General features: G+C 33.4%; 2 protein-coding genes across 3 annotated transcripts; both read right to left on the bottom strand.

The window, feature by feature from the left end:
- Nucleotides 1-1583: 1583 nt before the first annotated feature.
- LOC145117090 (RNI-like superfamily protein) lies at nucleotides 1584-3866 on the bottom strand. 2 transcript variants are annotated; one of them, XM_079053394.1, is made up of 2 exons: nucleotides 3625-3866; nucleotides 1584-3251 (listed from the first exon to the last, which is right to left on the bottom strand). In XM_079053394.1, exon 2 carries the CDS (start codon nucleotides 3229-3231, stop codon nucleotides 1828-1830), a length of 1404 nt encoding a protein of 467 aa, XP_078909520.1. In that variant the 5' UTR covers nucleotides 3232-3251; nucleotides 3625-3866; the 3' UTR covers nucleotides 1584-1827. The 2 variants fall into 2 exon arrangements, with proteins under 2 accessions (XP_078909520.1, XP_078909519.1); XM_079053393.1 differs by having other exon boundaries at nucleotides 3630-3866.
- A 277-nt stretch (nucleotides 3867-4143) lies between these two features.
- On the bottom strand, nucleotides 4144-7475 carry LOC145114662 (BRAP2 RING ZnF UBP domain-containing protein 2-like). Its single transcript, XM_079050723.1, has 12 exons — nucleotides 7305-7475; nucleotides 6807-7079; nucleotides 6195-6310; nucleotides 6004-6112; nucleotides 5787-5898; nucleotides 5604-5701; nucleotides 5140-5484; nucleotides 4996-5049; nucleotides 4754-4903; nucleotides 4582-4646; nucleotides 4450-4504; nucleotides 4144-4360 (listed from the first exon to the last, which is right to left on the bottom strand). Exons 2-12 carry the CDS (start codon nucleotides 7065-7067, stop codon nucleotides 4307-4309), a joined length of 1419 nt encoding a protein of 472 aa, XP_078906849.1. The 5' UTR covers nucleotides 7068-7079; nucleotides 7305-7475; the 3' UTR covers nucleotides 4144-4306.
- Between the last annotated feature and the right edge of the window lie 7199 nt (nucleotides 7476-14674).

Here is a 14674-nt window from a genome sequence, read left to right as displayed (position 1 = left end):
AGGGTTTTAATTTTTTCAAATGAACGATTTGAAGACCTATTGATTCTAAAAACTATTCTTATTTATGTATGTATTTTTTATATATTTAAAAAAAAATAATAGACCCCACATATCTATATCTCATCACCGTAAACCTAAAACCACATTTGAGAAATTTAATGTGGGTCTCACCAGTTATCATCTCATCTCTCATCCTCCTCAACTTCTATTTCCTTTCCATCTTTAGCGACATTAACGTCTTCATCATGCTTCTTTTTTTTGTCCTTTAACTCTGGCGAAACCAACACCATAACCCACTGTCTCTTCATCTTTAGTGGGTTGTAGTGCTGATTCGACGAAGTTGAAGGATTGGAAAAAAAAGGATGGTGAAGATGTCGATATCACTAAAGATGAAAAATAAATAGAAGTTGAGGAGGATGAGAGGTAGGATGGTGAGGATATACAGATATGTGGGGTCTATTAATTTTTTTTAAATATATAAAGAATAAATACATAAATAAGAAAATTAATTAAAATAAATAAATTAATAAGGACACAATAGTCATTTTAGGTAAGACAAGGACCAACCGCGTAACAAAAATAAACAGTAGGGATCATCTGAGTTAAAAAAATAAATTAGGGACTAAACACACAAATTTTCCAAAACCACAGGGACCATTCGTGTAATTTACTCTTACTTTTCGTTTTGTTCATATTTGGGTATTTATTTTTTTTGCACATCTAGGTTACGAACTTGTTGAAAGTGTTCACATATGACCATTATGACCTGTTGTAGCCGGATGTAACCTGCTACAGCAGGTCATAATGGTCATATATGAACACTTCCAACAAGTTTGTTACCTAGATGTGTAAAAAAAAAGATAGTTACCGAGATGTGAACAAACCGAAAAATTAATTACCTTAATAAGTCATATTCCATTTTCACAAGGGGTAAACAACTTATGAGAAATGACATATTAAAGGTCTCACGTCACGCAGTATAAGATATTTTTTAAAAAAATTGTTCCAAACACTATTTTTAACTTATACCCTGAAAGTAAATTAAAAAACTAGTTTTTTAAGTTCGGCCAAATACCCTATTTATTACATAACTGATCTAAAATTATTGTTCTAACCCCATTTTGTGATCAAGTTCTTTCCATCTTATATTTTAATTACCTTATCAAATTAAACAACCAATTAACATTGATTTGGGTTTAAACGAATAAAAGGGGTTGGAAAGTTGAAACAACCAATTAACATTGATTTGGGTCCAATTACTCATTTTAGTTTTTCATCAACCCAAGTTTCTTCAATGTTTTATAAACCATCATCGACTATCTCACGTTTTTTATATCACATGTTTTAAGAGCATTAAGAAGAAAAAAAAGTCATTAAGCTTTTTCATATCACATCACATCATGCCAACTCAAAAAGCCAAAAACTTTAAGATGTCTACTATATCAAAACCTTTTCACAAAACTTATTTGTACCGTAAAGCTAACTCATTTGTAACACAAACTACAGAGATAAAATAATAAAATGTTATAAAACTCATAAGCTTGTAAATTCACAATCAAGATGAAAAAAAAAAAAAAAAAAAGTTGTGAAAAAGCTATAACAATAAGCTCCTCCTATTGGATGCTCTTATGTTTGAAAGTTTTACAAAATTCCGATTATCTCCAAAACACACTCCACCTTGTATATTTAACATGCCACAAAGGGCACAAATCATTCGATAAATCAACAAATAACATATACTAGTATAAAAGTAACATCGACACAAAGTCATTATTTAAAACATAATAACACTTTCAGGGAACTATCAAATTCAACATTCCATAATAGTCAATACATCCATGACAAATCCTGCTTAAAAGACACATATTTAGCAGCTCCTTCCACACCTCTTAAAGACACCTGAGGACAATCATTGACAACAAGAACTTCCAATTTCCTCAATCCAACAATCCCCTTAAACCCATCATCCGTAACCCCCAAACACTTTGTCAACCTCAACACCCGTAAATTCCCATATCTACCCACAAATTCAATCCCTTCATCACTTATCTCTTGACACCTCACAAGTTCTAAAATCTCAAGATTCTCAGCAAAACAAAGAGCTTTCATCCCAACATTGTTGAACGAATAAACCCGATCAAGAACAAGCTCTTTCACAGGACACATTTTAACCAAATTCAAAATCCCATTTTGAGAAAACGAGGATAAAGAAGGAAACTCACCATCTGAAAACGATAAGGCCACGGATTCAAGCAGTTTACAGTTTTGAGCTATGGCTTTCAAGCTTCCGTCTGTGAAGCGTAGCGGGTTTTCCATTATTGAAAAATCAGACGGGACCCGGATCGAAATGGCCCGCAGATTTTTTGAATTTTCCACGAGCCTGATTATGTCATCATCTCTCACACCTACACACATGTCTAAATGGATCTTCTCCAAGTTTTTGCATTTATCCAATATACAAGCTAAACCTCTCCCCGGGCTGATTATACAATTGACTAATTTAACCTCCACCATGTTATCGCACGGGACCCACTGCGTATGCCACCTGTCAACCGCTAACCGATCGTAAAGCTTCATGTACCTGTAATTCGCATCCACTTCAAACCGTAACCGTTTTATGTTACGCCAAGTGGGCCCGAGCTTGATAAGAGCGCCTTCACCGATCCCACGACAGTTTTTGATGGAAAGATCTTCGAGGGTTTTGAGTTTTCCGAGACACTCAAGCCATTCGAGATTGGTGATGTTTAAACAGCGGATTAAATGAAGGGTTTTGAGGTTTTTGGAGGTTACTATGATTGAGAAGATGCCACATCCGGTGATTCTTGGAGTGAAGTTTAGTTTTAGAGATGAAAGTTTTGAGCATGATGATATGTAGCTGAGGCCGGTGTCGGTGATGAAGGTGCAGTAACTTAGGGTTAGATCGGTTAAAAGAGGGCAGGTTTTGGAGAGGATGGAGAGGCCTTGGTCTTCTAGTTGTTTGCCTAAATTTGACATCCAACCCGAGTATGTGATTTCGATTTTGTTTAGGTTTGGGAATCTGTGGCATAGAGAGGTTAGAGATTCGATTGCTGGGTTTAATCCACAGCCAATGCGGATGTAGTTTCTTTGTTCGTTATCAAGATTATGGAAGCGTTTGCAGGTCAAAGATATGGAGTTTCGGTCATTGGTGTTTTTGATTCTGTTGAAAATCTCCCAAACTAACTGATCTGGGAGATTATCGATTGAAACCATGTTTTTGTTTATTGTAAAACCTGAGAGAAGAGAAACTGACAATTCAGAAAGCATACAGGCTTTTAAGAAATTAAAATCACAGAGCTGAAATATCAGTTTTGTTATTGCAATTAGCTTTTGGATATCTGATGATCAGAAAGAAAATTGGAAACGCCGGTAAATGGCACTATCGATCTCAAAAACAAACTCTACGTTCAATTACGGTAGGCAGATTGAATTCATATCAGTAATCCATCTTATCAGAATCGCTTAAAGAATTAATGAATTCTCATTCAAGTTCATAATTCTTATCATCGGAGAAAAACAGTATTTAAAGAAAAATCAATAAGGTTAGGGAAGGATGAATGCAAAATTGAAGGTGATTGAATAAGCAGATGGAGGATTGAGATGTACCTTACCTTAGAAGAAGAAGGATGAGACTGAATCGAGTTTCAAACGATTGTAAATGATGATACCCTTGGTGTTGGATACTTTGTTAGATTCGTGGAATATCTATCTGGGTGAAATTCAGTTTGCATTTGCCCTAAACCTACATGAGAAACTCGGTATTCATCTTGCGTGTTGGTATTCAGTATGATTTGATTTGACACAAACACATGATCTCTTTTTCCACTTTTACAACATTTGAGCCAAAAAATCAATAGAAACATTTTAATTCATTTTTTTATTTTAAATTTCAAGTTAAGTTCCGTTCCAATCTGTCATAGACGTCATTGAATAGGAATCGTTATCGGATATCATCAAGGATAATTACGTAAATTCCTCCTCTCTTTTACATGTTTTACTAACATTCACAATATTCATCTTCTTCCTATTTCCTCTCGACAATTATAAAGAAAAAATCATCAAGCAACGAGGCTATGTTGATCATTCATCAAGGTTGCAATACGACAATGGTGTTGTCAATGTAGATTCAACATAACAAATCCACTGTTATCTTTCATTCATCATTCACTTCAAACTCTAATCTCATGTGCATCATTCTATACGAAATTCACTTTACATATCAACAAAGAATACAATAAAATGATGCCATAAAAATAAAAAAAAGAACAAATTATTCGGTTCATGCTGATCATTGTACATCCACTGTATTCGTTTCTTCAAGAGATACCATCAGCCCCTGAAGCTGCATATTCAAAAATAATAAAATCAAAATATCAAAATACAAATTTCAATACTTGTGTTCAACAGCTGAGGTGGCACTGTTGACTCTACCTGGGCCTCCAGTTCTTGTATCTTGTCATCTTTCACCCTCAAAGCCTCCTTCTCCCTACCCAAGTCACAACATTTTTAAATTTTAATTGTTTCTTTCCCAACAAAATACTATTTAAGTTTTTCCAAACATACCTTTCTTGAATTTTAGCTATTATGCTTTCCCATGTCTCCTTGTTCCTCAAAAGATTCTCATTCATCTACAACAAATATCAACACACCATTAGTTTACTTCTACTTCATTCTGTATGAAAAAAAGTCAAAAACCAAGAAACAGTAGGAGGAAATGGAATAATCAGTCACATACATCATCTAGAAACTTCTTCTCTTTAAGACCTTTATCCAGCTTCGCTTGCATCTTTTGCAATTTCGTATTCTGCTTCAAAAAATCTTTTACAGCACTTGAAATCTCCCTTTCATTTTCCTCTTCAAATTCCTGGAGTAATGATTCATAGTACTTCCAATGCCATCCAAACATTCAAATTCAAAACATTAATACAAAGCTCAAATCAAAACATTAAATGATTTAAATCCAATCAGTGACCTCACCAGTTTTTGGTTTTCAAGTTGGGTAGTCAGCAGCTCATTATACTCACTAACAATCTGTAAACAAAACAAGAGTCAACACTCCTCATTCAAATTTCCCCATTTGTTAATAAACACTTAGAGCGAAGAGAAAAAATAAAAAAATACAGATTCAACTCGACTGTTTAAAAGAGCTTCACTAAATGCAGGATCAGTGTCACATCCACAATCACCATCAGTATGTTGATGGTGATTCAACTCAACCAGTTTTCCATCTGTTTTAGATTGGATTAAACGATGAACATAATTATCTCCAACATAATCCCACACACGTTGTGTTTCCAGTTCTTGAGAGTAGCAATGTTGTGTTTGTTTCCAGTGTTCAATTGCATGCCCTTCTTTATACCTCCCACACCCAACAAACCCACACAGAAGACATATCCACACATTTTCTGATGTTTGACAAATCAAACATTTTGACTTTTCAGGCTGCTGTTGACAATAACGACATACCTACAGCAAACAGTATTATTTATTACCATCATCATTGAAAACTGAAATCAAATAGTCAATATGTTTTGTAAAGATGGATTTATTTATGTCAACTGTCAAGTAATGATTTTTAAACTTACAGGGCATGAAGAATCAGTCCATTTTGAAATACAAGAACAATGGAATGAATGGTTGCAGATTGTTGTTAGAATCCCACTCATATCTTGATCCAATCTCTCTACAAAAAGAAAATTACTTCAATCTCTCTAAAAATCATACACAAAAAAAAACAGGTGATATTTGGTATATAATATATAAATTACCAAGACAGACTGGACATGAGGGTTGCTCTGTATTTGCAGGGGAAGTCTGTGTGTGTTCAATTGAGCTTGTGTATTGCACATCAACAGTGAAAAGCACACGACATGATTCTGTCTGTATTCAAAAACCAAATTTGACAAAAATTAGATTAACTATTTTTTTAATTACATTGCAGGATATGCTTAAATAAACTATGAATGATTATTGATGAAGGAAAACCTCCAAAGATGAGAAACGCCTTCCATTAAAATGCTTGTGAAATGAATCCGTTGAGCTTTGATCATCGAATCTTACCAAGATACTATACCGGTTTTCCATTCCATCATTCCTTAAACCAACATATTGAAGGATTAGCAAAGCCTGATCATAAAAGGGTTATTAGTAGATATCAGAAATTATACACAGGATACCTGACAATGCGCATTTCCATGATGTGATGAATAAAGGAACCACAAAACTGACAAAAGTCTGCATATGTCATGTGATTTGGCACCCCAAGAACACAAATAAGAGGAATTCTTCCAACCTAAATGCCATCATAGAAATCAAAAGTCGATCACTAATAATGATTTGAAAAAAGAGGAAATATGTAACTTTTTAGTGATAATAAGGAGGGTTAGAAGTCAAGTAGTTTTGACTCTGTATTGTTGTCATATCTAGTTTCTTTCCCTAAAGATGCGTGGCATAAACCTTGACATATTTGTGATTCTGTCTACATTCTCAATTGTCAATTAAAATTAGCACACATGTTCAAGGATCTTCATCTTTGGTTGTCAGGCAAGAAGATTCTTTAGTACCTCGAATACTTCAACATAAACAGATTAAATCACCAGCGAATTGAAAGGTAGCTTGATTCGCCCAGCATTCCTTAACTAATGAACTGATTGTCAATCAGTCATACCAAACAGGAACTAAATAGAATCAATCAAACAAACAACCGTATGAAACCCTAATTGAGCGCACGAAAAATGTACCATCTGCGTGGAGAAGATAGTGGAACGCATGAGAAATATAAAACTTACAGGTAAATTAGAAGAGGAAGAAGCGGCGTCGTCCAGAAAGAGATGCATGACGCCTCTCGTCTGTTCGATTCTAGGGTTTCCAGAAGAGAATGGAAATGCCTGGGTTACGTATGCACTGGAAGAGGAGGTGGATGAGTCGCCAATATCTGTGATCGGAAGTTTCATGATGGACGACGGCCGGAAGTAATCCTCGGCGCCGACTATTGTAGAATTCGCGGCCGCGCTTACTGAAATCGCTTCGGACATTTTATTACTGTTCATAGCTCATACACCCTTGATAGAATCAAAAAGGTCAAATTCAATTACTATTTCAAATTAATAAGCTCTACTAATAAGTAATCACTTGATCATAGTATTTTTAGAATATGACCAAGTTCATCATTTCAACCTATTACTGTTATACAACCATACGTTTTACAGTAGGCCTTAAATCATACAGCAGGCTTGACTAGAAATCAGAAATCAAAGACATCGAGACTCCATAGAATCAGATAGTACCTGAGATAATGGTAGCAGGGCAGCGGGTTGTCAGTGGGCTTGACGGTGGTTGTGATTGTTATCTTAGGAACGTATCAAGGATGTGGAGAGAAATCTCAGAGGTGGAAGTTGCCGATGGAAGCAAGGATGGCAAGGGGACGGAATGAGACGGATATTGGCGATTGTTTTTTGTTTTCAAAAACAATCGCTATGGTATCTATATCTTTCTATATATCTTATAGCATTTTTACTTAAACCTAATGTTATTTTTCCTTTGGGATAATGACTTAAAAAGGTAACAAAGTTTTAAAAATGTATAAAAAAGACCAATGTCTTTTTTTTAGTACACAAAATACCATTTTACCGGCTATTGTAGGTTACCCGGTTTTCAAATGTTCAAAAAATATCATTGTCGTTTTTTTAGTACAAAAAATACCATTAATGTTACTATTTGTACACGGAATACCAACGAAGTACACATGTGTTCAAATAAAACATTGTGGTAACCAGGTACTTCAGGTAAATGGAAAAATGGCTTAAAAGTGTAACGAAGTTTCCAAAATGTTCAAAAAATACCACACTTTTTGTTAATTGCGTTGTTGTCGGATTATGTAGAACACAATCACCAGAGATCATGAACCGTCATATCAGTTCACAACAATTGTGCAAATCTCTTTCATTCCTTCACTCGATCGTTCTTGTGCTAACAAGAGAAGTAAGTGGGTAATAACCCTAGTTAAACATTCTTGCTTTCTGATCACATTTATGCCTCAAACCTAAAACATATACACGTTATATAGATGCACATATTATACATCAAGGTTAGCCGTTCATTAGTGTTGCGGCACAAGATCGACACAAAGGAGAAACGAGTGTGACGTTATGCCATGAGAATTCCTAAATATGGATTTAGATACAAACTGATTGAGTGGTGAAATGAAAGAGAGTAAACAACTGGTGTGAACTGGTACGACGGTGACTAATCTCTGATGATCGTGTTCTATATAACCCGGAAACAATGAAGTTAACAAAAGGTGCTCTGAAAAAACAACAATGATTTTTTTTTTTTAACATTACGGAAATTTCAATGGTATTTTTTGTACTATAATATGTACTTCGTTGGTATTTTGTGTACAAATGATATACTTCAAGGGTATTTTTTATACTAAAAAAATAATGGTATTTTTTGAACATTTTGGAAACTTTGTTACCTTTTTAAGTCATTTTCTGTTTACCTGAGATAGCCGGTTACCACAAGGTTTTATTTGAACACATGTGTACTTCGTTGGTATTTTATGTACAAAAAATATACTTTAATGGTATTTTGTGTACTAAAAAAAAGAAAATGGTCTTTTTTGTACATTTTTGAAACTTCATTACCTTTTTAAGTCATTATCCATTTTCCTTTCAACACATTCATTTGAAACTCTCATGACTTTTCAATTTCTTTCTAATAATAATTATAATTTGGTTAATAAGGTTAAATAAATATCAAACCTAAAGTGTAATCATATTTTGTTTTTAACTTTTAACATATTATACTTAATTTATTAGTTTTAATATATTGTTGGATGTAAACGATTATCATTTTAAAGATACAATTTTGGAACAATTTGTATAAAATAGTTAAATTATTAATTTAAATATAAAATTATAGGGTCAACTTAAATATAAATTTTAGTTTGTCTTAAACAACCCAAAAAATATTTTGTAAATAGTTAAAAGTGATAAATTGTAGTGTCTTTCTAATAATGATTATAAGTTGGTTAATAAGGTTAAATAAATATCAAATCTAAAGTATAATCATAAATAAACTAAATTTCAATTTTAAAATAATATTTTTACTTCTACTTATAAAGTTATGTCTTTAACTTTTAACATATTATACTTAATTTATTAGATTTAAAATGTTGTTGTATGTAAACCATTATCAGTTTAAAGCTACAACTTTTGAACAGTTTAAACAAAATACTTACATTGTTAATTTAAATATAACCTTACATTGTCAACTTAAATATAAATTTCAGTTCCACTTAAAAAAATTAAAGAATATTTTGTAAATAGTTAAAATTGATAAATTGTAGTGATAAATGCAAAAACTAAATTGTAATATCAATTTAACTAAAATATTTCCTAAAGATATTTTTATAATCATTAAAAGTTTTCAAATAAGTAGCTTAAATAACTTACAATAACAATAGTTAAAAATAACTATATATAAATGATTATATTGTTATCTTTAAAATCAAAAACAATATTTGATGTTTTAAATAATTATAATGATAGAAATTAAAACATTAAGTAAATAAATTTTAAAAACTTTATTAACAATAACAATAACTATAAATAACATTAAACCATATATTATATTTAATTTTATTCATGATGTGTAACTCGCGAGTAGAAGTCATTCAAACGATTGAGATAATGCAGTTATAATAGATGTATATATTATCATATAATTCAAAATAATCAATATATTATATCAATTTAGTATACGAATTATTATATCAAATTTAACAACAACATTATTGTTATATTTTAAAAAACATATATTTGTAAAGACTTCAACTATATAGGTGTTTCTGCGCAACGCACGGGCATTTGCCTAGTGTTATTTATATTTAATGTTCTAAATTTACTTGTTTAGGCGGCTAGGTAATCCGACGTGGATGTGTAAAAACGCCAGTATAACGCGCCGAACACCGCGTCTGGCGTGCGTTATTAGGCGTTACGTTATAATACGTTACTGTGGTAACGCTCGACAACGGGAAGAATTCGAAGCAAAAATGATCCAACGTCTATATTTTTAATTTTTCAACCGTTGTAAAACGGTCAAAAATGTAAAAAAAAAAAAATTAATACAATTTCAATATTTTTTTCAACTATATATATATACATACATCAACCTTTATATTTTACAAACCTTTTATTACTCTCAAATCTTCAAAAAAAAATTCCCTACTATGGATCAAAACCCCAACACTCCTCCTCCAAACAAAAACACACCTCCTCCTCTTGGTTTTGCACAATACGAAATGTACGCTAACATTCTCAACACACAAGGCAACTTTTTCAATCCCGCCTCACCCCCACCACATTTCACTACAAACCTTCCACAAAACATTTTTAACCCATTTGCTACAATGCAACAAAATACCACACAACCACAACCCACCCAATAAACTGTACCCGAGACGCAAGCGGGGGGGGGGAGCGGGAAAAAACGACCCAAAATGGTAGAGGACGAAGGAAAGGGAAAGCGGTTGCGGTGGAGCAATCGGAAGACGAACCTCCTACATGGTGGACCGCGGACGAGGAATACGCATTGGTGGTGATTTGGTGCGGGACATCAAAAAATCCAACGCAAGGAAACGACATGCGAAGAGTTGCTTTTTGGGAAGCCGTGATCGTGAAATTTCGTGTCATTTTGAATAAAGATGAAAACTACCGCAATCACGACATGTTGAGTAGCAAGTGGACTCAAATTAGCAAGAAGTGCACCAAGTTCAATTCCATCTACAACAAACTTTCCTCGTTGGAATGTCGTTTTATGTTTTTTCGTTGGAATGTAGTTTTTAATTAGTATTTATTTTAATTATGTGTTATTTAATTTATATGTTTTTTTAAAAATTATTATGACATAAATTAAAAAAATAAAACAAAATAGAAAAATGGGAATTACAAACATCAAAAAAAAATAGAAAGTAAGTGGTGTTATTACATGTTATTTGGTGTTGCCCATTTCCACATTTGGTGTTATAACACCCATTTATGATTAGGATGATGATGTGACACCTTTTGGGTGTGGTAACATGTAATAACATGTTACCCACACCCAGCAGCCTTAGCATTAAAAAAACAAACGATCTAGATTACATCATCAATGTTAGGATGAACATCAGAACGGCCCGAGAACCGAACTTGGTGGAAAATAGGAACTGAATCCGACCGTCGGTTCTACCGGTTCCAGTTTCGGTTCCGATTCTTTCTGGGTCTTCAATGTTGAAACCGGTCCTCGAGAAATAGCAACATATTTTGAGAAAATATTTCGGTTACGGTTTCGGTTTTTGCCGGATCTATCGAAAAGAACAAAGAAAATACAATCAAATTTTCATGTATTTTGCTGGAAAAAAAACAGATTTGGTATGATATATTCCAATGCATGTTAATCATTCAGTTTTTAACTAAATTAAGAGTTTTTATAGTCTAAAATTAACTACAAAACTTAAATAACATGTAGGGAAAAAACCAGGTCAATACAACTTAAAATGTTTGAGATATGCACATTTTAATAAAAAAAGTCAGATTACTTTTAAGTAATAAAAAAAATCTGATTTGATATGTTTCCTTGTGGTGCTTGTAACTCATTTAATTTTTAACCAAATCAAGAGTTTTTATGATCTAAAATTAGCTACAAAACCTAAACAAGACACACTCACAATAATCCATTATAATTTGATCAATACATCTCAAATTAGATAAAACACACTCACAATAATCCATTCCTTCTGATCTTATGTCTTTAATTTTACATGATCAAAATGATTTTTTTCTAATTAAGATGTTTTCTTTTAATTTATACGGTTTGTAGCAAAAACAATTATGGCTTATAGATATTAAAGATGATTACATTATCGACGTCTTAATTAACATCAAATTATAACGTATACTTCTCATTCAATATCTTGCGAGCAAATTTGAATATGAGTTCATTTTGGTAGGATCTTTCGATCCCGATTCGATCTTATAATCACGATCTTGCAAAGCATAAAACGGTTTTAAATAAGATTATGATCTTGACAACCTTCACTATAACCTTCCTAAGTTTTAGCAAAGAAGTAATAAAAAAAAAACCTGAAAAACTGAAAAATGATATATATACATATATATATAAAGTAGGAGCAAGTAGGAACTCAAAAAATAATAGAAACCGCGAGGACAATTTTTGGTCTTAAGATTGAAAAAATAAATGATCAAGATATGATTTTATTTATCATCAAAATTTTGCGAGATGATATGACATTGTGATAATTAATTGCGAGATTTTGATAATTTTTGGAAAGGTTAATTGTTTGGAGGGTAAAAGTGACAAAAGCAAAAAGATTAAAAGAAAAAAGAAATTCGGCCTATGTGTCTCTCCAGACGCTGACACGTGCCCCCAACCAGAACATGACAAGTGTTCAGCCCTTATTGACTGGTGGGTTTTTTTTCCACCGCTTAGTTTTTTGGCTATAATTTTTTTTTCTTTGAAAAAAATTCTTAAAAAACCAAAGTTCTTAGAATTTAATTATCTACAAAATGAGCACAATAATAAAAATTTGAAAAAAAATAATATTTTTTTGTATTTATAAAAAACCCAAAAAAAAATTATAAAAATTTAAGGAATATTTCTACTCACTATTCTAATGACTTTGTAAAAAACAATTTAAAAATTAGGTGGTTTAGATACCAAACTTGATTTTAAAATATTAATTTTTTTATAAAAAAAAATGTTGAACATAATATGATCCAAACAGAGATGATTCAAAATATTTATGATGCAAAAATATTACGATACAATACGTTTATGATCTTTAACTTGCTATGATCTAAAAATATTTTAATTCAAACTAGAAAAGAGGGCACATGCGATGCATGGGTTGGGATTTATGTCCATTTTGTTAATGGGCTGCTGTTATGTAGGAAAATAATTTGCATTTGGAAGTCGAAACTTATAATATTGTAGTACATGCAAAATACATCAAGCACATGAATGTATTGCTCATATTGGGCTTGCATGAGGATCAGACTAATTGTAACATCCCCACACAAGGTATAACTTCTTAGACCTTAACCTTTTATATATATGCCAAGATTGGTCCTTATGATGGAAAATGTGGCATTTGAGTACGCGGGGCGTACAAATGTGTACGCGCAGCGTACTCATGCGCTTAGCTTGATCGTGGAGGCCACCAAGTACGTTGGGCTTACTAGGCTCAGAATGAAACCCTAATATCTTCTTGTGTCCCCATTTAAACAACATGATGGCCCCATTTCTAGCCACAATTATCAGCCTCCAACCTCCTCCAAACCCTAATCTCGTTCCTCTAGCTTGTGTGAGTGTTTGTGACTCATTTGAGTGTTCTTGTGAAGCTTTTGATGGAGAAGGAACCTTGAAAGAAGGATAGTTTGTGCTTTTAGCTCTTGGATATGTGTTATACTTCATTTGGTGCATCTTCCAGAGGTATCAAGTTCAAAACTTGTTAATTGTTTGTTCTAGTTCTTGTTTTGGGTCCTTTTTAGGGTTTTATGTCCTAAGTATGGAACTTTGTGAGTTTGGTGAACTCCAGAGCTATTGTTCTGTCCTTTTAGGTGTATTAGAGTGTTCTAATCCATAAAAATGAGTGTGTGGACGTCTTAATCTCTCCATGCATGAGTTGTATGGTCTTTTGTGTTGAGAAAGTTAGAGTTTTTGGGATTGGGTCTTGTCTAGCCATGCAAAGGCTCAAAGTCAGCAACTTTACGGATCAAGAGGCCTTATTTAGCTCATATCTATAGTTGGAATGATTGTCTTAATTGATTAAGACCAAGTGAAGTGGAAAAATGGAGTCCGAGGAGTAAGCCGTGCGTACTCCCTGCTAAGCGCAACGTAGCGCTGTGAATACCTGTCACATGCTTAGCCAGTAGTATGCCCAACGTTGAGGGTTGTACGCCCAGCGTACTCGTTGGTCATTGACTTTTGTTGACTTTTGATTTTTGGTCAATTTGTGGACTTTTGGCCAAGGAGGGACAAAAGGGTCTTTTTACCCTACTGAGATTTTGTAGAGAGGCTCGGTCTAGCATTTTTGGGGTTATTAATATTAAGTATTAATTAGAGTTAAATGTTACATATTTTAGGCGGAGTCTAGACCTGCATTTCGGGTGCGAGATTTATTGTTTTCCGCATGAGGTGAGTCATCTCTCTATATTTATCTGTGTAATAGTTTATGTGTGAGCGGAGGGTCTCATTCATGTTATTGACCGGAGGGTCTTATTCATGTTATTGACCGGAGGGTCTTATTTGCTTATACTGAGATATGTGTTTTTATGCATCATGTCTTTGTGACTTATGCTGTTATGTTATTATGTGTATATTTTGGGTTATGACCGTAGGGTCCATACCGAGACGTGAGATTGGAGGGTCTTCACTGAGACACATGACCGGAGCGTCCTTATCGTGATATAGCCATGAGAGGCTAATTATTTGTGTATGTGGTATTTTGGGCAACTCACTAAGCTTTGTGCTTACAGTGTTGATGTAAATGTGTTTCAGGTACATCTCAGGATCGCGGGAAGGCGTCGGCATGATTGTACACACTCATCTGCTAATGGGGATATATGTGGATTCTGGGATATTTTGTCTTTGCTTT

Source organism: Lactuca virosa, chromosome 5, assembly GCF_052849685.1.
Source record: "Lactuca virosa cultivar CGN04683 chromosome 5, Lactuca_virosa_CGN04683_v6, whole genome shotgun sequence".
Taxonomy (NCBI): domain Eukaryota; kingdom Viridiplantae; phylum Streptophyta; class Magnoliopsida; order Asterales; family Asteraceae; genus Lactuca; species Lactuca virosa.
This window is presented reverse-complemented; position numbering and strand designations above follow the sequence as displayed.